At 51.7% G+C, this 25,099-nt stretch overlaps 1 protein-coding gene across 8 annotated transcripts in view; it reads left to right on the forward strand.

Annotated features, from left to right (window-relative positions):
- TSPAN18 (tetraspanin 18) overlaps positions 1-25,099 on the forward strand; it is a 216,656-nt gene that overhangs the window by 180,240 nt on the left and 11,317 nt on the right. For all 8 annotated transcript variants that reach the window (XM_061381215.1, XM_061381216.1, XM_061381213.1 and 5 more), the window contains 5 exons: positions 1,417-1,489; positions 3,735-3,929; positions 10,189-10,263; positions 11,276-11,374; positions 11,926-12,108. In XM_061381215.1, coding sequence (XP_061237199.1) covers positions 1,427-1,489; positions 3,735-3,929; positions 10,189-10,263; positions 11,276-11,374; positions 11,926-12,108 — 615 coding nt within the window. In that variant the 5' untranslated portion in view covers positions 1,417-1,426. The remainder of the gene's footprint in view (positions 1-1,416; positions 1,490-3,734; positions 3,930-10,188; positions 10,264-11,275; positions 11,375-11,925; positions 12,109-25,099) is intronic.

Genomic DNA, 25,099 nt, shown 5'->3' on the forward strand with positions numbered 1-25,099 from the left:
GGGACCTGTTCTGGAGGTAGAGAGCCTGGGCTTGGAGATGATGCAAGAGAAAAGGATGATCAATTGCCAGGGATGATGGTTTAACAACTGATGGGCATGGCATGGACCTAGAGATGCTAGCTACACAGGCCTGCCATACCCACAGGTCCCCACTGCATCTCAGCCTTCTGCTGGCTGCTGGAAGGACAGGGCCTGGAACAAGGATCCTCCTGGGCCTGCCGTCCTCTGCCCAGGGCTGTCAGAAAGAAAGCCTGGGAATACTGAATATGGTATACTGCACAGGACCATGACTTATGTGCACCTTGAAGGCTGACTTGTAACAGCAGATGCCATCTGCTTCCCCCGGGCACAGGGGAAGGCTTGTTTTCAAGCTGCAGTGCCTGGCATCAAGTCGTTGCACAAAAAATGCTGGCAGAATAGAATTGTATTCAGTGGTCCATCCGGCTACCATGGACATGCTGACGAGTCCATAGGGACCAGGGAGGCTCCAGGGGGAGGTGGGATGCTGTAGGTCTCACGATGGAGGTGGTCAGGGTGGGGGGAGCGTCTGGGGGCTTAAGGCCCCAGGAAGCGCCAGCAGCTCATTCCCTGTAACACCGCTTCCCCCCAGGGGCAGGGCCTTCTGGTCAGAGGGCATGTGGGGTGGCAGGAAGTTTGTCAGGCCTGGGTCCTGCTCCTGCTCCACGACCTCCGCAAGTCCCTCATGGCTCTGAGCCTTAGTTTCTCATCTATCAAACGGAAGGCTCACGCCTGCAGTCAAGTAACATCATGACGTCATACCTCTGAGCGTCCGCCCCGTGGTGCTAAGCATGTTTATGCGTTATTCCAGTTAATCCTCCCAAAACCGCTGGGGAGGAAGCTTCTGTTTTTAATCTCCCTTTTCAACTTGGAGCAAGCAGGACTGAGAGAGGTGACGTCATCTGCCTGAGTGAATGCCTGCGTGCTAAGTCGCTGCAGTCGTGTCTGACTCTTTGCAACTCTATGCACCATAGTCTGCCAGGCTCCTCTGTCCATGGGATTCTCCACCAAGAATACTGGAGTGGGTTGCCCCGCCCTCCTCCAGGGGATCTTCCCGACCCAGGGACTGAACCCGCATCTCTTATGTCTCCTGCATTGGCAGGCGGGTTCTTTACCACTAGCGCCACCTGGGAAGCCCCCGTTTGCCTGAGACCACGCAGCACATGAATGGTAGAAAACCCAGGCTGGCTGGGTCACAAGTCCTCATTCCTAACTCCAGCCCCCAGGACAAAGCCCTGTGATGAGGAAACTGTGATCAACTGTTCTCTTCCCTTATTGGCTCCAGAGGCAGACTGGCCGCTGGGACACCCCGAGGGGGAGGAGTCAGAGGACGGGCAAGGGTTCTTTCTGGATGGGGTCCCCCAGTGAGAGGACTGAAGGGGCCTTGCTGTTTTGCAGCGGGATCACCATGGAAGGCGACTGTCTGAGCTGCATGAAGTATCTGATGTTCGTGTTCAATTTCTTCATATTTGTGAGTATTCCTGGAACGTGTCTGAGGTTGTTCCCAGGCCTCTGCGGGGTGGGAGGGAACTGACTGATGCTTGGGAAGAGTCACGTTGGGCTGAGGTCCAGGGGTCAGTGCTAGAAGCTGCCCTACCTGCCTGGCTGGGGGTTCGTGGTGGGGAGACCCCGAGTAGTGCCCACCCCACTCGGAGAGCCTGCCATCACAGGAGAGACGTTTTGCACAGCCCCGGGATAGTTCAGCTGTTCTAAAAGAAAGGGGGCAGAGGCTTTAGCCCCGGCTACTATCCTGGGGTCTGACCCCTCTTAGGGAGTTCAGGTGAAAGGGAAGCTGGAGATGATCAGAGGTAGCAGGAGCCGCCATGAAGCCCTGACCCCCTGAGCAGTTGTGGACAGCGGAGTGAAGTGGATGTGATGCAGTCTGATGCAGTCTGAAACCTCTCTGGGTCTGAGACACCTGGGTTCACAGCCCAACTCTGCGCCTCACCCACTGTGTCATCTACAATACATACCGCCTCCCTGAACCTCAGTATCGTCATCCCTTAATCTTCCACCTCAACAGATTCTTTGAAAAGGAAGCAAGATTAGTTTAGGAAGTGCCTGGAATGTATCAGCTCCATCCAACTTATGGATTCTATACATGAAAGGACAGAGTCCCCAAGGGCTCAGGGGGCAGGCCGGCACCCTGCCACAGCCCACCTGCTCTGCTCAGACCTATGGCCTCTCCCGGGAGCAGAGCCACACTCATCACCTCAACCTTTGAGGTGACCCCACCTCAACCTTTGACCTTAGTGCAGCCAAGACCTGGATGAGTAAAGACCCACTGAAGTCCGTCAGGGCAGGGTCACTAGGAAGGAGAGGCCCCTTCCAGTCAAGACTGACTCCGTCTGTCTGTCTCCATCTATTCTGTGTACACTTCAGCACCTTTGCTGGATTTCCTTCCCCTGCCCCTAATTCTGAAGAGCAGGCAACTCCACACACTTGAATTCTAGACCCAACTTCCAACTGGGATGACCCTGGGCTGCTCAGTCTGTGCCTGAGCCCCCCTTGAAGCAGAACTCAGCATGCAACTGTTAAACTCCCACACCTCCAACAGCTGTGAGGAAGGGACACAGGTTTTCCTGGAGGTTTTGGGGGAAACCAGGGAGAAAGGCAGGCCACCGCAGATGACAAAATGTTGCTTCTGTCGTTGGCTGCGCCCAGGTCCCCCGGGCCTCTGCGCCCCACCCCTCCCCCCACTGCATCCGAAAGGACCATCTTTTGCCCCAAACCATTCAGCTCTTCCCCCGCTTACAGACCCTGTCTGTGAGCCAGCAGTTCTGCATCATTTTGCATCATTCCTCTGGTCTTCCCACCACACGGAGATTTCAAGCACTTCCCAGTCTTTAAAGTCCATGACGCCAGATGATTTCTCCTGCAACAGATCTGTTTCCAAGACTGGTCTGTGCCCAAGACCAATGGAATGATGTCTGTTGAACCCTGCCAGGCACCTTCAGGTCCTTGGGAGGTGGGAAACGGTATCTTTGTCTAACCATGAGGAAGCTAGGGCTCAGAGAGGTTAAGGGACTTGACCAAGGTCTCACAGCGAACGCGTGGCACAGCCCTTTCTCTGGACTAAGCTGCTTGTCTCCAGAGATAAGTGAGGCATGGAGAGGCAGACCGTGGAGAGGAAGTCATGAACAAGAAGGCTTTCTAGGAGCGGATTTGAGAATGGGGAGCCTGCCTTGACTGAGAGCTCCTGTGCGAACAACCAGGATGGCTTCGGTCTGTGTTTTCCCAGCATAGGCATCAGAGCACATTCATGAACTTGGGGAGCATCTTGGGGCTGGAGTCAGGGGGACCTGGGGCTCAGCCCTGGCTCTGCTTTGAACCTACTGTGTGACCTTCGGCGGATTGTTGGCCCCCTCTGGGGCTCAGTGTGGAATCAGGGTTGGACTGAACGACCTCAGTGCCCAGTGGCTCTAACACTTAAGGAGACTATGAACGTGGCAGATAGACTCTACAGGACATGGTTCCTCGAAGCCCAAAGTAGAGTGTTGGTCAGAGGTGGGCTCTGCAGGATGCGTGATGCACCCTAGGTCAGAGTTAAGGAGGGAAGTTCAAAGCAGAGGAAAACACAGAGGGAGTCTCTGCCCAGCTCACTTGGCACCTCTGCCCCAGGGCCTCGAGCAGGGAGCTGGTGTGTGTGTGGGGGGTGTCTAACCACCATGTCTCCCCGTGTCTTCCCCATGCTCCTGCCTGGCCCCGGGGAGCAGTTGGGCGGGGCCTGCTTGCTGGGCATCGGCATCTGGGTCATGGTGGACCCCACCGGCTTCCGGGAGATCGTGGCCGCCAACCCCCTGCTCATCACGGGCGCCTACATCCTCCTGGCCATGGGGGGACTGCTTTTTCTGCTCGGCTTCCTGGGCTGCTGCGGGGCCGTCCGGGAGAACAAGTGTCTGCTGCTGTTTGTGAGTATCCCATCCCCCACCCCACCCATAGGTGCCCTGGGGAGGGGGGTGGATAGAGCCCTGCACCCACACTAGGGGGGACTCACACTGGGGTCTGAGCCAGGTAGGCTGGCCTCCAGGAGCGGGAGAGCCACCAACCCTTGCCATATGCATCCATGCTGGCCCCATGCCTGCCGCCTGGGCGAGCCGCCCCCAGGCGCACGGTGGCCTCGGCCTCCAGGTCCGAACGGCCAGGCTTCCCCACAGCAGAGTCAGCTGAGAGCACTGATTCGTGATGCTTTTCGACTTGCTTGCTTCTGAGAACTCAAATATACAACTCCGTGATAACAGAGCGAAGATCGCTATAGGATAAATCATTCAGCTTTCACATTTCCCCTTCTAAAATGGAAGTGATATGATCTCGGTGGGTCCTTTATTCATTAAATGAGTGGTCTTTGACCTGCTGACCACGTGATTCACTCCTGCTATAGGCGCATCGAGGGCTGAGTGACCATCCATAGTCTTGCCGGGGGGGCGGGGAGGGGCGGGCGAGCCCAGGAGGATGAGCTGGGTTTGTGTGTGCGACCTGCTCCGTCTCATAACAGTGTGACTCTGGTTTAGTTTCTTAACCTCTCTGAGCTTTAGCGTCTGCTGGTGAAGTGAGAGGCCAACTCACACGGCTGTAGACGGGAGTCAAACGAGACCAGCAGTGGATGTTCCGTTTCTCGGGCCCTCTGTATTCACATGGACTGTGGCCCTTTCTCTCCTTACTTGTCGGCCTTGGTGATGGGGCTTCCTCCCCTCCCAGGTCCTGTGCCTTTAGGGTTAGGAAAACTGGGTTGAGCGCAATCTTGCCGGAAGGGAAGTTAAAAACAGCCCACCTTGGCTGTGCAGCTGGGCCAACTTGCAAACTCGCCTCAGGAGCGAGCCGGCGGGTGGGTCAGGAGTTAAGTGATAGGGAGGCGTGGGCCGGTCAGCGATGCGTCCTCGCAAGGCGTCTAGCGCCCCCTGGTGGACAGCTCTGGGCAGTGTCCAGTGGTGCCGGCGGTCTGGGCTTGGGGAGCCTGGGACTCTGAAAGGATCTGAGGACGGTCCCAGGACACACCAAACCCACCATCACCCGCCCACCCTGCACCTCGGTGTCTGGGGCTCATCCAGCATGAACGGGCTCATCTCTGAAGTCAAGATAGAAACTACGCTGGCGCTCTGGGCCAGGAGCAACCTGGGGGCCTCACAAGCCCTCTCCAGTTAAGTGGCTCCTTCAGAGCCTGCCAGCTGGAGGAGGCATCGCTGTCCCCAGTGCCTAGGAGAGAAGGCTGAGACCCAGGAGGGGACTGGCTGCAGCTCTCCCCAGAGACAGACTTAAGTCCTGGTTGTGGCCGGTCTGCCCACCAAACCTTAAAGTCTCCCCTCTCTCCGCCGCCTCCTCTGTAGTCTCCCTCCAGTCTCATCGTGTCTGCTTCTCCCCTTCTTTTCTAGCTCTTCCTCCTCCTCTGTCTCCCGTCTCTCTCTGCCTTCCTCTTGATCCCTTGGTTTCTGTTCCTGCTGCCCTTCCTTCTCCTTCTCCTGGACGCCCCCTTGTCTCTGCCTCTCCCTTCCCCCCACTTCCTTGACTTCCCCTGCCTCCCCTCTCCTCCTCCCCTTCCCTCTCATCCAGTCCCCTCCACTCTCCTCTCTGTCACAAGCCTAAGGCACACAACCCGAGGTCACCGTGCAGATCAAAGGCAGGGGACGCTTGGACCCGGGTCTGCTGTCTCAGAGGGACTGGTCCAGAGGCTCCTCACCTGGAGTGCACTCAAGTGGTTCAAAACTCAGCCAAGATTATATGCAAAATATTATGTCAGGGCCTCTGTGTGTGCCTATACCTGTGTGTTCTGTGTGTGTGGTGTGCGTGCTTGCGTGTTTCTGGAGCCCCCACAGCTTCTGCAAGGTTTTCAGATTGATTCATGACCTGAAAAGTAAGAAGAACCACTTTTTTTTTCCAACCTGGACTCAGCTGTGCAGGGTGATTCCAGCACCGAGTCTCACCCATCCTTGGCCGTTAAAGAAGCCTGAGCCGCCTCGTCACCCTTCGGGGAAGAAGCAAAGACTAGTCTTGGGAGAAGCCAAGAGAATGACTTCAGTCCCCTCTGGAACTGGGGCTCAAAGCCCCGCAGAGAGAGGAGGCCTGGAGATGGAGATCACTGGGCAACCCCTGCCCCTGCTCGGAGGCTAAGCCCTGAGGGGCCCCGGTGACCCTTAGCCCAAGAGCCATGGCCCTAATGTCACCTAATGACCTACTTTTCTAAAACATTTTTTTCCAAACAGTCCTGTTGATCAATTCTAGAGCATTTTCATGGACCACAAGACAACTTCAGCCTATTGGTGACATTTTGTGGCATCCCTTTTTGCCTAGCTGCTCACCTATAAACAGTTCAAGGAATGTTTCTAACCCATTTATTGAAAGCTTCACATTTTAAAAATATTTTATAACCAAGGCATGCTAAATTGGAAAAGAGAACAGCAAAAAGGGAAGAGTAGAATTTAAAAGCGATAAAACGAGCTGAATTGTACATCAAGTATGTAAATTTGGTAAATATTATTAGAAATGAGAACGAAAAGCAGATGTATTGTAGGCAGATGGGTTAGAAAAGTCTGGAAATGCTCACAAGTAGGCAAAATAGCAGTTTTTACCCCTTTATTAATCGCCTAATCCTAAGCAAAGTGTTGTAAATTTGATGTTGAGGAATTACTGGCAAGTGTGCCCTTAGGCAAATGGGATGAGGTCAGATAACTCAAGAGAAACACACTCTGGGAAAGGCCCTGGTTCGGAGGAGCCCCAGAAAGCATCAGCCCTGTGGCTGGGTCCAGGCGGGATCCCCCTTCAAATAAACAGTAGTAATCTCGTCAAGCCGGAGGCAATTTTTCATGCTGGAGATGCTGGCAGAAGTGACCTTGTTACTGATGTTGGCCCCACAGCTCTGCACTTTCCTCCAGGTGACTTACACTCATGTCACCAGCTCCGTGCCCAGGCTTTTGGGGGCCCCTGCTTCAGGCGGGAACAGTGGCCAGGAGATCTGCAGACACTTTTCCTCTGGGGAGACCTGCTTTCCCCATCAATGAGTTACGGGTTTGTTTTTTCATCTCATCTCATGACTCTTATGCTTTTCATCTCGTGAATTTCATTTCATGGACCATGAATCTTGGCTCAGTGGAAACTCCACCAGAGTGGGGATCACATCGCCCTTGTGTGTATTTGTTTATCGGTACCTAGCACAGTGGGCTTCCTGGGTGGCTCAGAGTGATAAGGAATCCACCTGCCAAGGCAGCAGATGAGGGTTTGATCCCCGGATCAGGAAGATCCCCTGGAGAAGGAAATGGCAACTCACTCCAGTATTCTTGCCTGGGTAGTCCCAGGGACAGAGGAGCCTGGCGGGCTACAGTCCATGGGATTGCAGAAGAGTTGGACACGACTTAGCGACTGGACAACGACGACCTAGCACAGTACCTGGCACAGAGCATGTGCTCAGTACACGGGCCTGGACCGAAGGGACAGAGAGGAGGCGTGGGGCAGGGCCTGGCCTCTGCAGTCAGCAAAGCCTGGTTCTTATCCCTGCCATGCCACTTCCCGGCTGTGTGACCTGGGGTCCATCACTTAAGGTCTCTGAACTTCAGGTTCCTCACATGTAAGCTGGAGACAATAATACTGCCTTTCCAGCCATAATATTTTGATCAGCATTCAATAAGAAAATGTACATCTTGCCTAACTGTTTTCCTGGCACATATAAGCATTTGATAAGTTGAAAACGAAAGGATTGGTGTTGATCCACAAGAGACCCTGCAGGCCAGCCGAGTCTTAAAACCTGGGGCTCTGGTTCCGACAGGTCGGGAAGCAGACCTGCAGTCAGCCTTGCTGCAGTCAGCTGTGTGGGGTGACCTAGGGCTGAAGCTGGGAGGTAGAGCTCCCCACCCGGAAAGGAGAGTGACAGAAGACGTCCTGTACCCTGGGCAGCCTGCCCTTGGCCGAAGTGCCCATCCCATCCCCCTCCACTTCCACGAGCTGGTCCTTGGGTTAAGAGGTGAAGGGCCCTGGCAGGGCTCCTGGCACCTCCATTTGGCTGGTGACAGATGGTCATCTGGTTCTGTTTCACAAGGTCTCCATGGAGCCCCACCCTGCCCTCTGCCCTCTCGGTGGAGTTGCTGGCAGTCCTCAGGCTGGCATAAAGAGCAGCCTCAGAAATGGTTTCCACCCCAGTGATGTGACCGAGCTGTCTCTGCCTATCGATCTTGGCTTAGAAGTTATAAACTATGGATGAGACGGAGCTCATGAACTCCACGTGCTCATCACTCTGGGAGCGTGCGTGCGCTTTCCAGGGGACTTAGCACCGCATCAGTGAGATAATGCGGGTGCAGCGCCGTGCACAGCGTGAGGAAGGCTCAGATGGTGGCTCAGAATCAAGCGCGAGCGTGGCCTTCCTGGAGACAAGCACTGGCGTGGGTGGTCTCTGGAAAACGCACGACAACTATCATCTATCCAGCGCTTGGGGCTTCCTGGGTGGCACTACTGTTAAAGAACCCGCTTGCCAACACAGGAGACTTAAGACACGCAGGTTCAATCCCTCGGTCAGGAAGATCCCCTGGAGGAGGGCGTGACAACCCAGTCCAGTATTCTTGCCTGGAGACAATCCCATGGACAGAGGAGCCTGGTGGGCTACAGGTCACAGGGTCCCAAAGAGTCGGACACAACTGAAGTGACTTAACACTCACGCACTCCTGCAGGCATGCAGCGCTTAACACCTAAGCATGGATCTTACATGAGTCATTTCACTGAAGCCTCTGGGCAGCCTGGCAAAGCAGCTGCTGACCATCAACACTCTTGTTCTATTGATGGAGAAACTGGAACCCAGACACGGTAGAACCTGACGGAGCTGGCCCAGCTGGCAAGCAGCACAGTGGAAATAAATGCGGGACCTCTGATTCTAGAACAGAGGATCCTAACACCATGTAATCCTGGAGCCCAGAAAAGCCTCCAGGTCTTAAGACTTTCAAAGCGAGGCGGGGCGGGGATGGGGGGGCGGTGCTGAAGTGCTGAGGACAAGCTCAGGCCCTTCGCTTCCTTCCAGCCTGGGCACACATGGTGCGCACTGGAAGCTTGGAGGACTGTGACCCGAGCAAGGGAGCAGGTCCCGGGGTCGCTGTATGCATGTGCGGCTGGGGCTTCAGGGCCCTGCTAGGGGTCTCCAGGTGGGCTGACAGCTCCAGGATTGTCCCAGTGCAGGGGGACAACGCTGAGTGATGAGGGCACGGCCGCTTCCTCTTCTTTCTGCCGACAACCATCCACCCACAGCAGTGCCCATGATGGCCCGGGCCTGGAGATAGCAGATGGCAAGGTCATTATGGCGAACTGGTCACTCATGGATTCATTTACTCATCGGAGAGCCGTATACCAACATCGGTGCTGTCTGGGCTTCGAGAACACTGCCCACTGGATCCCAGCTGTTGGTGGCGACCCGGCGGGGATGCAGCGGCTGCGGTGCACACTTCTGCAGGGCCCTGGGATGTGGGGGACCCAGGAACCGAGTCTGGAAAACAGGATGCTGGTGGGCAAGCAAGGGCAGGGCCTTCCAGGGAGCTCAGCGTGTGAGATGCCCGAGGCAAGAGGTGTCGTGGTAAGTTTGGGCAACATAGAGACATGCAGAGAGTAGCACAGAGGGGCGCTCTGTTAGATTCCAGACTCCCAGCCCCTGGGTTTTCAGATTTTGATAGACATACCACCTTCCCTCCGATCATGCTTCTTTTTTGCAGCTGAAAAGTAACATCACTTCCCCCACTACCCATGGGAATGAGAGGCAGCCAGGCAGGGAGAGGTGGCCTGGGCCTGATGGGGTGAGGACAGCCAGCCAGGGATCCCCAGGGACTTCAGGATTCCCACTACTTGGACAGTCCACCTGGAGGAGGTCCAAACAAGTTTCAACATCGATCTTCTTCAAGGGCTGCCAAGTACGGTTGCTCAGAGCACCCACTGCACAAGGGGCCTCTAAAGGGTGCCATTTGCACAGAAGGCATATCTGTATGATTATTTGTTCCATATTTGTATTACAACTTTGTTGGCTCCAAAGATGGATTGTTGGGGTGTTTATGATCAAAGATGTCTGGTTTATGGCAGTTGAGTTCCTCAGTCTTAGGAAATCGGTACGCTGCCGCCATCGTGTGACAGATGGAAGGGTGCCTCAGAGAGAGGTCAGCTGTCCCCTTCCTACCTGCCCTCGGGACTCACAAGTCTGCCCGCTTCTCTCTGCAGTTCTTCTTGTTCATCCTGATCATCTTCTTGGCAGAGCTCTCAGCAGCCATCTTGGCCTTCATCTTCAGGGGAAATGTACGTACCTGGCCTTGTGTGCCCCGGCCCATTCATGGCCAGCCCCTCCATCCCCAGAGGGTCTCAGAGAGTCAGCGTCCCCTCATCCAGTCGTTCCAGCTCCAATCACAACCCACCACCCCACCCAGTGAAGCCCCACAGCCCCAAAAGAAACCTGCGAGCCTGTCCCTGCAAGGACTTTTCCAGAAGGTCAGAGTCAGAGGGCCCTTAAGGGTCTCCGCTCTTTCCAAGTGTCTGGTGCAACCCATCTCTGACTCTAGAATCTTCCATTCTATGCCTTGCCCAGCACTGGCCCAGCAGTAGTCATTCCAAGGATAGTCGGAGAGGCTTCCCACCCCCCACCCCACCCCCAGCCCCCACGCAGAATCTGTGCCAAGCAGAACAGGGCAGAGCCCTCCTGGATGAGGCCCTGGCAGTATGCAGTTTGGGCCACTTACCCCCAGAGACCATCTTATCCCAGAGGCTCCAACCACCGAAGGCCCCACCCTTCCCTGCAGAGGGGAGCAGGGTGGTCAGGCCTCCGAGGAGTATTTTGAAGGTAGCAATGACTTCCAAGGGTCTCTGGAAACTGCGGCTCTGCAGAGACGGCTTGCTGCACACACAGTGGCTTCTTCAGGGCCCAGGACACAGCGCATCCTCTCGGCTCTGTCTGAGGAACAGCTCAGGGTTAGGGAGCGGCAGGAGGGGTGAGCCCCCAACTGAGGACCAGCCACCCTCTGGAAAGAGCTGCAGTACTGGTGGAGGTTCCCCGGTGGCTTGCTGAGGGCTGTGTGGGTAGTCTGCGCGTTCATGCTGGGGATCTGATGATGCAGGGAGGCCACAGGTCCTTAGAGGTAGGGGGTGGGCCCCAAGGGCCCGCCCCAAGTCAGCTGCTTACAAGGAGGGTCCCTGGCACTAGGGCCCAGAGGCCTTCCCCCACCCTCCCCCAGAGCAGATCAGTGGAGAAGCCAGGGAAGGGGGCACCGTATCAAGCTGCCATGGCTCTCAGTCCAGCCCCTCCCTCTGCCTCCAGCTCACCCGTGAATTCTTCACCAAGGAGCTCACCAAGCACTACCAGGGCAACAATGACACGGACGTCTTCTCCGCCACCTGGAACTCCGTCATGATCACGGTGAGTGGCCCCAGGGATGCTCTGAGCCCTCAGAGCCCTGACGCCCAGGGGAGCCATTATCTGGCCTCCAGAGCCTTGCTCTCTGCGCCTATGCAGATATCAATAATCAATCAGGCACTGATCTGCCAGCCCAGGCCCAGCCTCAGAACCGGCATCCATCCGCACAGCATCTTGGGCAGCCGTTGCCCATCAGCCACAGTCTGAACTCAGGGTGAAAGCTGTTCGCCCTCCCTGTCTTGAGTCCTCAAGCAATCGTAACTGTCATCAGTGGCGGTAACCATAGCAGCTACTTACTGAGTGCTCAGCGCCGGTGAAGTAGGAATTGTTGCCAGCACTCTCACTTTACCAGTGAGGACACTGGAGGCTCAGAGAGGCTGAGTGGCTTTCCCGGGGTTGCACAGGAGCCGCAGGTGGAGCCAGCTCCCACTTGGATCATGACTACCCCCCACTACGCTGCCTCACAGTGGCCTGTGGACAGGCTTTGCGTTTGTCTCCTCACTCTCATGCCTGGCTCCAGCTCCTATCCCCCTCTTCTCTCTGCTCTGTCCTAGTTTGGTTGCTGTGGGGTCAACGGGCCCGAAGACTTTAAGTATGCATCAGTTTTCCGACTCCTGACTTTGGACAGTGATGAGGTGCCGGAGGCCTGCTGCCGGAGAGAACCCCAGAGTCGGGACGGGGTCCTGCTGAGCAGAGAGGAATGCCTCCTGGGAAGGGACCTGTTCCTGAACAAGCAGGTACCAGGCCCTGCTTCCCCTGGCAGGGAGACCTGTGCATCAGGAGTGGCTGGCCAAGCTGGGTGGGTGGCAATGTGAGCCCAGAAGATCTGAAGGCATTCGGGGAATCCCGTGGAAATGTTGGCTGTGATGTGGGACCCCTGAACGGGAGCTAAGGAAGGCTCCATTCATGCCCCTGAGAGCCAGCCAAAGGGGTTAAAGGATGAGAATGGCAGACAGTCCATCAGCGTCGCAGACCAGAGGAGTGGGCATTTTGACTGGGGTTCAAGGGTAACTAGGAGTTTTCCAGTGTTCCAAGTAGAGCACTCCCTGAGTTTCTGGTACTGCAGGTCTCAAGAATGAAAACCAGAGTTACACAGCAGGGCCCCTCCTCAGCGGTGCATTTTATTTGGGGAGAACTCACAGTTGTCATGTGGAAGCACCCCCGGGCCCCAAGAGAATAAGATTTCCCTGACCTTAGCCTCCAAAGTCAGGGAAGCTCCTAGACTTCTTGGCTTCTTTCGCAACCCAAGGATTTCATCTAAGTTTCAGAAGAGGCCCTTTCCCTTCCTGCTATGTCCCCTCGGTGAGACTCACAGTGCCCTTGACCTTGATCCCCCTTCCTATTTACCAGTCTCCACACTCCTCAGGGGGATGTGTGAGGCCAGGCTGGGGGAGGGCAGGGCAGTGGGGGGCGAATGAGGGTGAACTGAGCCCCGCACCCTGTGCTTGATTCGGCCTTCGATGAGGCTCCCATGGGAGAGCGCCAGATGCCGGGAACCACAGCAGGGGACAGGAGGCAAAGCCCTGTTCCTGCAGGGCCTACAGTCTGGCTAGAGGAAGCAGATGATAAGCAAGCAGCAAGCACATAAGAAGTCATAATCTCACATGAAGTAATCATTTCACTATAAAGAAAATAAAACCGGATGATGGGCTAGAAGGGACTAGGGTGGGACGGGGGTAGGGCTTAAGGCAAGCCTCTCAGAGTGCCCCCGGGGAAGGGGAGAGTTGGGCTGAGGCCTGACCCTGGCCATCTGATGAGACTCTTTCCAGCTTCAGCTTTGCCTCATAAACTCAGCGCCCTCTCCTCCTGCACCTGCCCACATCATCTCAAAGGGTTCCCCAGGCCCGGAGAGTCACGTTCCTCCATCCCTTATGGTCCTGTGTCCCTGCGTTGAGTGAAAGAGACCTAAGTGCAGAAACAAAGGTCCTGGGATGAGGCTGCTGGGAGCTGGGGGGAGGGACAGCCACCCCAGGGGTTAGGTCTCAGCCCTGAGGAGAGGCTCCGAGCATGGGGAGGGGGCAGGGACAGCCACCCCAGGGGTTAGGTCTCAGCCCTGAGGAGAGGCTCCGAGCATGGGGAGGGGGCAGGGACAGCCACCCCAGGGGTTAGGTCTCAGCCCTGAGGAGAGGCTCCGAGCATGGGGAGGGGGCAGGGACAGCCACCCCAGGGGTTAGGTCTCAGCCCTGAGGAGAGGCTGCTGAGCATGGGGAGGGGGGCAGGGACAGCCACCCCAGGGGTTAGGTCTCAGCCCTGAGGAGAGGCTCCGAGCATGGGGAGGGGGGCAGGGACAGTCACCCCAGGGGTTAGGTTTCAGCTCTGAGGAGAGGCTGCCGAGCATGGGGAGGGGGGCCATTTCAGGCTGTGATGGCAGGCAGACCTGGGCTATCAGCAGCCATGTCAGCTTGGCCAAGACTCACTCTCTGGACCTCAGATTCCCCATGCAATGGCAGAGACAGCTGGCTGCCCTCGTGTTCGGTTGAGGCTTCCTCCTTGGAAAGAGGAGGTTTACAGACCCAGTGACCACCAGGTAAACCTACTCTTCCAGCCTCCCTTGCAGCTAGGCCACATGGCAAGTTCTAGCCAAAGGGAGGAAAGTAGAGGTGATCTGTGCAACTGAGCCACGTCCTTAAGAGAAAGCTCTGTGCCCACCCCTTCTCCTTCTCATCACCCCACCCCCAACTCATGGTTGACAGCCATATCAGACCTTGCAGAGGAGGCTGATCCCCTAGAATATCCAAGCATCAAGAGAGAAGGTGCTTGGGCCAACAACAACCATATGGAGCGGAGCAGCCAGCAACTCAGGGGTTGATCAGTCAGTTCAGTCACTCAGTCCTGTCTGACTCTTTGCAACCCCATGGACTGCAGCACGCCAGGCTTCCCTGTCCATCACCAACTCCCAGAGCTTACTCAAACTCATGTCCATCGAGTCGGTGATGCCATCCCACCATCTCATCCTCTGTCGTCCCCTTCTCCTCCTGCCTTCAATCTTTCCCAGCAACAGGGTCTTTTCCAATGAGTCAGTTCTTTGCATCAGGTGGCCATAGTATTGGAGTTTCAGCTTCAACATCAGTCCTTCCAATGAATATTCAGGACTGATTTCCTTTAGAATGGACTGGTTGGGTCTCCTTGCAGTCCAAGGGACTCTCAAGAGTCTTCTCCAGCGCCACAGTTCAAAAGAATCAATTCCTCGGCACTCAGCTTTCTTTGTAGTCCAACTCTCACATCCATACGTGACTACTGGAAAAGCCATATCTTTGACTATGGTTTTGATGAAGACAGGGGTTGATAAAGACAAACAAACTCCTACCAATAGGACCGCTTGCTGCCCTCAACCAAAGCTCTTTCCTAAAGCCACTTGTGAATTGCTCAGGGAGGCTTCTCATGGGCCCTGTTCTTTTCTGGCTTCATCCTCCACTACACTGCCTCCTTCCTTCTCCCAGGCGTGGCTTTGAAATCAAAGCTCATCAGAGAGATCCCTGTGCAGCTACATTAGTTCCGTGACTCTTCCCCTGCTCCTCATGAGGACTGCCTGAGACTGACTTCTGGGATTCCTTTTCCGAGGCACTAGCATCCCCCGAGCACTCTTCCTTTTAAAAGCTTCTGCTGAGGGACTCGCTCTGTTTTTTCTCCAAAGCCCAGTTCCCTGAAGCCCAGGATGCATTTCTGACTTTGCCTCACATCCTCGTCACAATGTTGAGTCAGTAGCAAAATATTTGAAACTGAAAATCTACACTTAAGGCAAATGCCTCTGTGTTTCACACGGTAAGAATTCTGGAAGATGGTGGCTTCTCTGTTTATCAGTGGCTCCATCATGTCAGCCAAGGCCTAGTCTCGGTAATCCTTGCAACCTTTCCTTGTGCTTAGTACTTCACGGTGGCAAAACGGCTGCCATGGCTCCAGACATTCCACTCGTTGAAGATGGGAAGAAACTGAAAAGGTGGTGCTTCTTTCCCAGAAACCTCCCTAAGACATCCGCTTAGGTCTCATTGGCCAGGACTCAGTCACATGGCTGTCAGGAGCTGAGGCAGAGGGCACTCGTCCATGGGTACTGAGTTAGTCCACCAGCCCTGTTTATCACTGAATGCCAATGAAGAGAAATGAGGAAGTCCCCAAAGAACGTGATCCAAGATGAAAAATCAGGCTCCTCCATTGGTATGAATTGAATCCACCATGGCAGCTTCCCCTGCCCATTCCTGGGCCTTCCCTGGGTTAAGATAGTCATATGGGCAAGTCAAGAATGTATTTCCCTGCTGGAAAAAAAAATCAGGGGTTGTCCCAGGAGGTGGTGACCTAGCTAGACCATGACCCAAGAGGAAACCATCTATTTCCCCCACTTGTCAGGGTGGTCTTAAGTCTTCTTGCCGCATAGCATCACTGATTCTCTGCTTTATCCTCATGGCTCCCCACCTGCTTCCTGGGTGGTCATGAGTATGGGTGATGCTGTGACTCTCATAAATGTAAATTTCTACACTCTTATCTTCTTGACAAGGGAAAAGCACTCCAGCCAGAGAGTGAGAGCAGCCTGTGCAAAGGCCCCAGGGTAGGAGGGAGCACGGTGTGTCCCAGAACCAAGGGAAGGCCACCACGGCTGGAGGACAGTGAATAAGGCAAGACTAGCTCCAGGCGGGGGTATCAGCAGGGCCATACCAGGCAGTGCCTGCGGACCCAGGGCAAAGAGGCTAGACGAGCAAAGAAGCCCGAGTTCTACGTGGGGTTGTGGCCATGTTGGCTCTCTGGCTGCTTACTGGCCAGGGGTTAGAGATGGGCCTGAGTAGACAGGAGGGAATAGAACACTGGTCCCAGTGAGAAATGAGGATGGGTTAGACCAGGATCACGGTAGAGGAGACAGAAGTGTATACATCTGAGAAAGGAATCAGGAGGTGAAACGGCGGCAGATTCCCTCTGGGGAAGGGAGGATGAGGCTGTGCTGGGAGTGACTCCGTAGGTTCTAGTTGGGGGGGACCTCGGATCTGCCCTGGGACCTGCAGGCAGTGGGCAGCTGGACTTGCAGGGCTCGGGGGAAGGTCCGTGCTGGACGTAGAAACGTGGCGGTCTTCGTGGTGGCCCCTCTGGCCTCTGTCAGATGAGGTTGCAGAGGGCGGGTGACTGCAGCCAGGAGTCAGGGTGGGGGCATGTTCCCTCCCTGCAGAGATGAGGGGAGGTGCTGCCAACAGCAGCATGGCTCAGGGACGCACAGTCTGGTGGCAGGTGGGGAAGATGATCCCTGCAGTGTCTTACTGGGCAGGGGAGGGGTCGGGGTGGGCCTCCGTCCTGAGGGGGAGGAAGAGGTGATACCCAGGGGTACCGGCTGGAGTTTGGCCCCTGAGCCAGGGACCCCGCCCAGATGAGCAGGAATCAGGGCTTCCTGATGCGACTGCTTCCCTTTAGAATAGAGCAGAGAAGACGCTTGCACTCCCCTTAGGACCAACCCGTTTCCCTGCCTCCTCAGCGGTGACCCTGAGCCAGTGGTCATCTGCCCCCTCCTTCCATTCCTCTTCCTCAAGAGGCTGGAATGGGGTCCAAGCCAGAAGAAGCACATGAGGCCCCAGCAGAGCCTGGCCAGAGGGGACACTCGCTGAGTCCTGGCGGCATCTTCCATCCGCCCTCTGCCCTGGCTGCTCTCCCTGAGGGCGTCTCAGTAGCAGGGCCTCCGTCAGCCAAGCCATCTGCTTGGTTCAGCCCAGGGTGAACCTTTGGTGTCAGAGCCTGACAGAGGGCAGATGAGCAGTTTAGGCCCCGGGTGCCCCACCCGCAGCAGGCGAGGGGTGCAGGGACAACTTCCCTCGGCTAGATAAGGCCCCCCTCCAGGCCTAAGAAGGCCCCCCAGGCCCAGGTGAGGCATGTGAAAGTCAACATCAAGTTCAGAAGGGGCTTACTGCTTCTCCTATCCCCTTATGGTACAGGGGTGTATGCGTGCTTGTGTGTGTGTGTGTGTGTGTGTGGTCCACTGCTCCCCGGGTTGTAGAGGGCAACCCAGTTCTGCACTCGGACATCTCCCACCCCCAGGCTGTGCTCTGGGGGCCCAGAGAGAAAGCACATGGTCCTAACGGGACTGAGGGGTGGACCTGCCAGCATTGTTCCACGTGCTTTGTCCATAGCATCTCATCTCATCCTCACACCAGTCCTAGGAAGTAGTCCTACACAGGCCCCAGTCTTTGGATGGGGCAAAGGAGGCCGAGAAAAAGTAAATACAGGCACACCTCGGAGAGACCGAGGGTTCGGTTCCAGACCATTGCAATGGAGCGAGGGACAGGAAATTTTTGGTTTCCTGGTGTCCATAAAAATTATGCTCAGGGACTTCCCTGGAGGTCCAGTGGCTAAGACTGCAGTCCCAGTGCAGGGGCTGCAGGTTTAATCCCCGGCTGCGGAACTGGATCCCACATGCCACAACCAAGACCTTGCACAGCCAAAGAAATAGGCAAATTTTTTAAAAAATAGTTTTTACACTGCACCTTAGTCTGTTACGTGTGCAGTCACTTTATGTCAAAAGAAAAAAATCAGTATGCGTGCTATAATTTTAAAATGTTGTATTGCTAAAAATGCTCACTGTCATCTGAGCCATCAGCAAGAGGCAGTGTGTGCTCAGTCGCTCAGTCGTGTCCGACTCTTTGCGACCCCATGGATTGCAGCCTGCCACACTCCTCTGTCCATGGGATTCTCCAGGCAAGAATACTGGAGTGGGTTGCCATGCCCTCCTCCAGGGGATCTTCCCAACCCAGAGACCGAACCCACATCTCTTACGTCTCCTGCGTTGGCAGGTGGGTTCTTTATCCCTAGTCCCACCTGGGAAGCAAGAGGTAGTAGTAACATCGAAGATCACTGATCACAGATCCCTGTGACACATCTGATAAGAATTAAAATGCTGGAAATATGGTGAGAATTACCAAGATGAGACACTGAGGCGAAGTGAGCAACCACTGTTGCAAAAATGGCCCCAATAGCCTTCCTCAATGCAGGGCTGCCACAAACCGTCAATTTCTAAAAACATACAATATCCGTGAAGCGCAATAAAACGAAACGTGCCTGTAAGTTCACCCAGTAAGCAAGTGGCCGGTGTTACCTGTGTAACCACTTCTCCCCGGGTTACTGGCGCTTCTTGTCTGGGTGGCCCCTCAAAGCACATGGTAAGTCCAGGCTGTGTTGGGTAGAGGGAGTGGATGGGGGTGGGGGTGGGGTATTGGTGGCAGGAAGCGGACTCGGGGGCTGGGGGAGGAGATGAGTGGCAGCCTCAGGGAATGATGGGAGGCTGGAAGCACCTCTCCCAGGCCTCTCCCAGTCTCCTTCCCTTCCCTCTGGAGCATGCCCGCTTGCTGCTGCTGTTCTATATGTCAGGGTTCTGACGCTTTAAAAAGAGCTAAACAGAGCAAGGGCTCCCCAGGTGGCGCTAGTGGTAAAGAACTCGCCTGCCAATACAGGAAGTAGCTGAGATAAGAAGATAAGCAAAAGGTGAAGGAGAAAAGGAAAGATATACCCATTTGAGTGCAGACTTCCAAAGAATAGCAAGGAGAGGTAAGAATGCCTTCCTCAGTGATCAGTGCAAAGAAATAGAGGGAAAAAATAGAATGGTAAAGACTAGAGATCTCTTCAAGAAAATTAGAGATACCAAGGGAACATTTCATGCAAAGATGGGCTCAATAAAGGACAGAAATGGTATGGACCTAACAGAAGCAGAAGATATTAAGAAGATGTGACAAGAATACACAGAAGAACTGTACAGAAAAGATCTTCACGACCCAGATAATCACGATGGTGTGATCACTGACCTAGAGCCGGACATCCTGGAATGTGAAGTCAAGTGGGCCTTAGGAAGCATCACTATGAACAAAGCTAGTGGAGGTGATGGAATTCCAGTTGAGCTATTTCAAATCCTGAAAGATGATGCTGTGAAAGTGCTGAACTCAATATGCCAGCAAATTTGAAAAACTCAGCAGTGGCCATAGGACTGGAAAAGGTCAGTTTTCATTCCAATCCCAAAGAAAGCCAATGCCGATAAATGTTCAAACTACTGCACAATTGCTCTCGTCTCACACACTAGCAAAGTAATGCTCAAAATTCTCCAAGCCAGGCTTTAATAGTATGTGAACCGTGAACTTCCAGATGTTCAAGCTGGATTTAGAAAAAGCAGAGGAACCAGAGATCAAATTGCCAACATCAGTTGGATCATCGAAAAACCAAAGAGTTCCAGAAAAATATCTACTTCTGCTTTATTGACTATGCCAGAGCCTTTGACTGTGTGGGTCACAACGAACTGTGGAACATTCTTCAAGAGATGGGAATACCAGCCCACCTGACCTGCATCCTGAGAAATCTGTATATGGGTCAAGAAGCAACAGTTAGAACTGGACATGGAACAACAGACTGGTTCCAAATCGGGAAAGGAGTATGTCAAGGCTGTATCTTGTCACCCTGCTCATTTAACTTATATGCAGAGTATATCATGAGAAACGCTGGGCTGGATGAAACACAAGCTGGAATCAAGATTGCCTGGAGAAATATCAATAACCTCAGATATGCAGATGACACTACCCTTATGGTAGAAAGTGAAGAGGAACTAAAGAACCTCTTGATGAAAGTGAAAGAGGAGAGTGAAAATGTTGGCTTAAAGCTCAGCATTCAGAAAACTAAGATCATGGCATCCAGTCCCATCACTTCATGGCAAATAGATGGGGAAACAATGGAAACAGTGAGATACTTTATTTTCTTGGGCTCCAAAATCACTGCAGATGGTGATTGCAGCCATGAAATTAAAAGACGCTTGCTCCTTGGAAGAAAAACTGTGACCAACCTAGACAGCATATTAAAAAGCAGGGACATTACTTTGCCATCAAAGATCCATCTAGTCAAGGCTATGGTTTTTCCAGTAGTCACGTATGGATGTGAAAGTTAGACTATAAAGAAAACTGAGTGCCGAAGAATTGATGCTTTTGAACTGTGGTGCTGGAGAAGACTCTTGAGAGTCCCTTGGACTGCAAGGAGATCCAACCAGTCCATCCTAAAGGAAATCAGTCCTGAATATTCATTGGAAGGACTGATACTGAAGCTGAAACTCTAATACTTTGGCCACCTGATGTGAGGAACTGACTCATGTGAAAAGACCCTGATGCTGGGAAAGATTGAAGGCAGGAGGAGAAGGGGACGACAGAGGATGAGATGGTTGGATGTCATCACCGACTCGATGGACATGAGTTTCAGTAAGCTCTGGGAGCTGGTGATGGGACAGGGAAGCCTGGCGTGCTGCAGTCCATGGGGTCACAAAGAGTCGGACACGACTGAGCAACTGAACTGAACTGAAAGTGATACAGGTTTGATTCCTGGGTCAGGAAGATCCCCTGGAGGAAAGCATGGCAACCCACTCCAGAATTCTTGCCTGGAGAATCCCCATGGACAGAGGAGCCTGGCAGAGACGGACCCGACTGAAGTGACTTAACACAAACACAGGCAAACAGAGCAAGGGGGTTGGCGATTTGAGTTCCGCCCCAACACGGGTCTGCAGGCAGATCCAGGATGGCCCCAGGCCTGGCCGGCTGCATGGGGCTTCCCTGCCAGCTCTGAAGCCACCTCCAGCCACACTGGGTTCCAGACCAGCTGGCCTGTGGGAGGGCACCCTTAGGGCTCCAATCACACAGCACTTGGCTGGGCTCCCAGTCAGCTAAGGCCTTCTTTCCTTGTCGTCCTTGCCAGGCCTGGTGTGTCTCAGCCTGACCATGGCACAGGCCTTAGAAATCGCCTGGGGCATCTGCTCGCCACGTAGGTTCCTGGGCTCCACACCAGACCCCCCAATCCAGGGTCCTGGGGGTGCGGCCTTGGCATATGTATTGTTTTGGGTTTTTTTTCCTGTTTTATTTTATTTTATTTTAATTTGATTTTATTTTTAAACTTTACAATATTGTATTAGTTTTGCCAAACATCGAAATGAATCTGCCACAGGTATACCCGTGTTCCCCATCCTGAACCCTCCTCCCTCCTCCCTCCCCTACCCTCCCTCTGGGTCATCCCAGCGCACCAGCCCCAAGCATCCAGTACCGTGCATCGAACCTGGACTGGCAACTCATTTCATACATGATATTATACATGTTTAATGCCATTCTCCCAAATCTTCCCACCCTTTCCCTCTCCCATAGAGTCCATAAGACTGTTCTATACATCGGTGTCTCTTTTGCTGTCTCGTACACAGGGTTATTGTTACCATCTTTCTAAATTCCATATATATGCGTTAGTATACTGTATTGGTGTTTTTCTTTCTGGCTTACTTCACTCTGTATAATAGGTTCCAGTTTCATCCACCTCATTTGAACCGATTCAAATGTATTCCTTTTAATGGCTGAGTAATGCTCCACTGTGTATACGTACCACAGCTTTCTTATCCATTCATCTGCTGATGGGCATCTAGGTTGCTTCCATGTCCTGGCTATTATAAACAGTGCTGCGATGAACATTGGGGTACACGTGTCTCTTTCCCTTCTGGTTTCCTCAGTGTGTATGCCCAGCAGTGGGATTGCTGGATCATAAGGCAGTTCTATTTCCAGTTTTTTAAGGAATCTCCACACTGTTCTCCATAGTGGCTGTACTAGTTTGCATTCCCACCAACAGTGTAAGAGAGTTCCCTTTTCTCCACACCCTCTCCAGCATTTATTGCTTGTAGACTTATGGATTGCAGCCATTCTGACTGGCGTGAAATGGTACCTCATAGTGGTTTTGATTTGCATTTCTCTGATAATGAGTGATGTTGAGCATCTTTTCATGTGTTTGTTAGCCATCTGTATGTCTTCTTTGGAGAAATGTCTATTTAGTTCTTTGGCCCATTTTTTGATTGGGTCATTTATTTTTCTGGAGTTGAGCTGTAGGAGTTGCTTGTATATTTTTGAGATTAGTTGTTTGTCCGTTGCTTCATTTGCTATTATTTTCTCCCATTCTGAAGGCTGCCTTTTCACCTTGCTAATAGTTTCCTTTGTTGTGCAGAAGCTTTTAAGTTTAATTAGGTCCCATTTGTTTATTTTTGCTTTTATTTCCAATATTCTGGGAGGTGGGTCATAGAGGATCCTGCTGTGATGTATGTCGGAGAGTGTTTTGCCTATGTTCTCCTCTAGGAGTTTTATAGTTTCTGGTCTTACGTTGAGATCTTTAATCAATTTTGAGTTTATTTTTGTGTATGGTGTTAGAAAGTGTTCTAGCTTCATTCTTTTACAAGTGGTTGACCAGCTTTCCCAGCACCACTTGTTAAAGAGATTGTCTTTAATCCATTGTATATTCTTGCCTCCTTTGTCAAAGATAAGGTGTCCATATATGCGTGGATTTACCTCTGGGCTTTCTATTTTGTTCCATTGATCAATATTTCTGTCTTTGTGCCAGTACCATACTGTCTTGATAACTGTGGCTTTGTAATAGAGCCTGAAGTCAGGTAGATTGATTCCTCCCGTTCCATTCTTCTTTCTCAAGATCGCTTTGGCTATTCGAGGTTTTTTGTATTTCCATACAAATTGTGAAATTATTTGTTCTAGCTCTGTGAAGAATACCGTTGGTAGCTTGATAGGGATTGCATTGAATCTATAAATTGCTTTGGGTAGTATACTCATTTTCACTATATTGATTCTTTCAATCCATGAACATGGTATATTTCTCCATCTATTAGTGTCCTCTTAGATTTCTTTCACCAGTGTTTTATAGTTTTCTATATATAGGTCTTTAGTTTCTTTAGGTAGATATATTCCTAAGTATTTTATTCTTTCCGTTGCAATGGTGAATGGAATTGTTTCCTTAATTTCTCTTTCAGTTTTCTCATTATTAGTGTATAGGAATGCAAGGGATTTCTGTGTGTTGATTTTATATCCTGCAACTTTGCTATAATCATTGATTAGTTCTAGTAATTTTCTGGTGGAGTCTTTAGGGTTTTCTATGTAAAGGATCATGTCATCTGCAAACAGTGAGAGTTTTACTTCTTCTTTTCCAATTTGGATTCCTTTTATTTCTTTTTCTGCTCTGATTGCTGTGGCCAAAACTTCCAAAACTATGTTGAACAGTAATAGTGAAAGTGGGCACCCTTGTCTTGTTCCTGACTTTAGAGGAAATGCTTTCAATTTTTCACCATTGAGGATAATGTTTGCTGTGGGTTTGTCATATGTAGCTTTTATTATGTTGAGGTATGTTCCTTCTATTCCTGCTTTCTGGAGAGTTTTTATCATAAATGGATGTTGAATTTTGTCAAAGGCTTTCTCTGCATCTATTGAGATAATCATATGGTTTTTGTTTTTCAATTTGTTAATGTGGTGTATAACATTGATTGATTTGCGGATATTGAAGAACCCTTGCATCCCTGGGATAAAGCCCACTTGGTCATGGTGTATGATCTTTTTAATGTGTTGTTGGATTCTGATTGCTAGAATTTTGTTAAGGATTTTTGCATCTATGTTCATCAGTGATATTGGTCTGTAGTTTTCTTTTTTTGTGGGATCTTTGTCAGGTTTTGGTATTAGGGTGATGGTGGCCTCATAGAATGAGTTTGGAAGTTTACCTTCCTCTGCAATTTTCTGGAAGAGTTTGAGCAGGATAGGTGTTAGCTCTTCTCTAAATTTTTGGTAGAATTCAGCTGTGAAGCCGTCTGGACCCGGGCTTTTGTTTGCTGGAAGATTTTTGATTACAGTTTCAATTTCCGTGCTTGTGATGGGTCTGTTAAGATTTTCTATTTCTTCCTGGTCCAGTTTTGGAAAGTTGTACTTTTCTAAGAATTTGTCCATTTCTTCCACGTTGTCCATTTTATTGGCATATAATTGTTGATAGTAGTCTCTTATGATCCTTTGTATTTCTGTGTTGTCTGTTGTGATCTCTCCATTTTCATTTCTAATTTTATTGATTTGATTTTTCTCCCTTTGTTTCTTGATGAGTCTGGCTAATGGTTTGTCAATTTTATTTATCCTTTCAAAGAACCAGCTTTTGGCTTTGTTGATTTTTGCTATGGTCTCTTTTGTTTCTTTTGCATTTATTTCTGCCCTAATTTTTAAGATTTCTTTCCTTCTACTAACCCTGGGGTTCTTCATTTCTTCCTTTTCTAGTTGCTTTAGGTGTAGGGTTACGTTATTTATTTGACTTTTTTCTTGTTTCTTGAGGTATGCCTGTATTGCTATGAACTTTCCCCTTAGGACTGCTTTTAAAGTGTCCCACAGGTTTTGAGTTGTTGTGTTTTCATTTTCATTCATTTCTATGCAAATTTTGATTTCTTTTTTTGATTTCTTCTGTGATTTGTTGGTTATTCAGCAGGGTGTTGTTCAGCCTCCATATGTTGGCATTTTTAATAGTTTGTCTCCTGTAATTGAGATCTAATCTTACTGCATTGTGGTCAGAAAAAATGCTTGGAATGATTTCTATTTTTTTGAATTTACCAAGGCTAGATTTATGGCCCAGGATGTGATCTATCCTGGAGAAGGTTCCATGTGCGCTTGAGAAAAAGGTGAAATTCATTGTTTTGGGATGAAATGTCCTATAGATATCAATTAGGTCTAACTGGTCTATTGTATCATTTAACGTTTGTGTTTCCTTGTTAATTTTCTGTTTAGTTGATCTATCCATAGGTGTGAGTGGGGTATTAAAGTCTCCCACTATTATTGTGTTATTGTTAATGTCTCCTTTCATACTTGTTAGCATTTGTCTTACATATTGTGGCGCTCCTGTGTTGGGTGCATATATATTTATAATTGTTATATCTTCTTGGATTGATCCTTTGATCATTATGTAGTG

The sequence above is a fragment of the Bos javanicus genome, chromosome 15 (assembly GCF_032452875.1).
Source record: "Bos javanicus breed banteng chromosome 15, ARS-OSU_banteng_1.0, whole genome shotgun sequence".
Classification (NCBI taxonomy): Eukaryota; Metazoa; Chordata; class Mammalia; order Artiodactyla; family Bovidae; genus Bos; species Bos javanicus.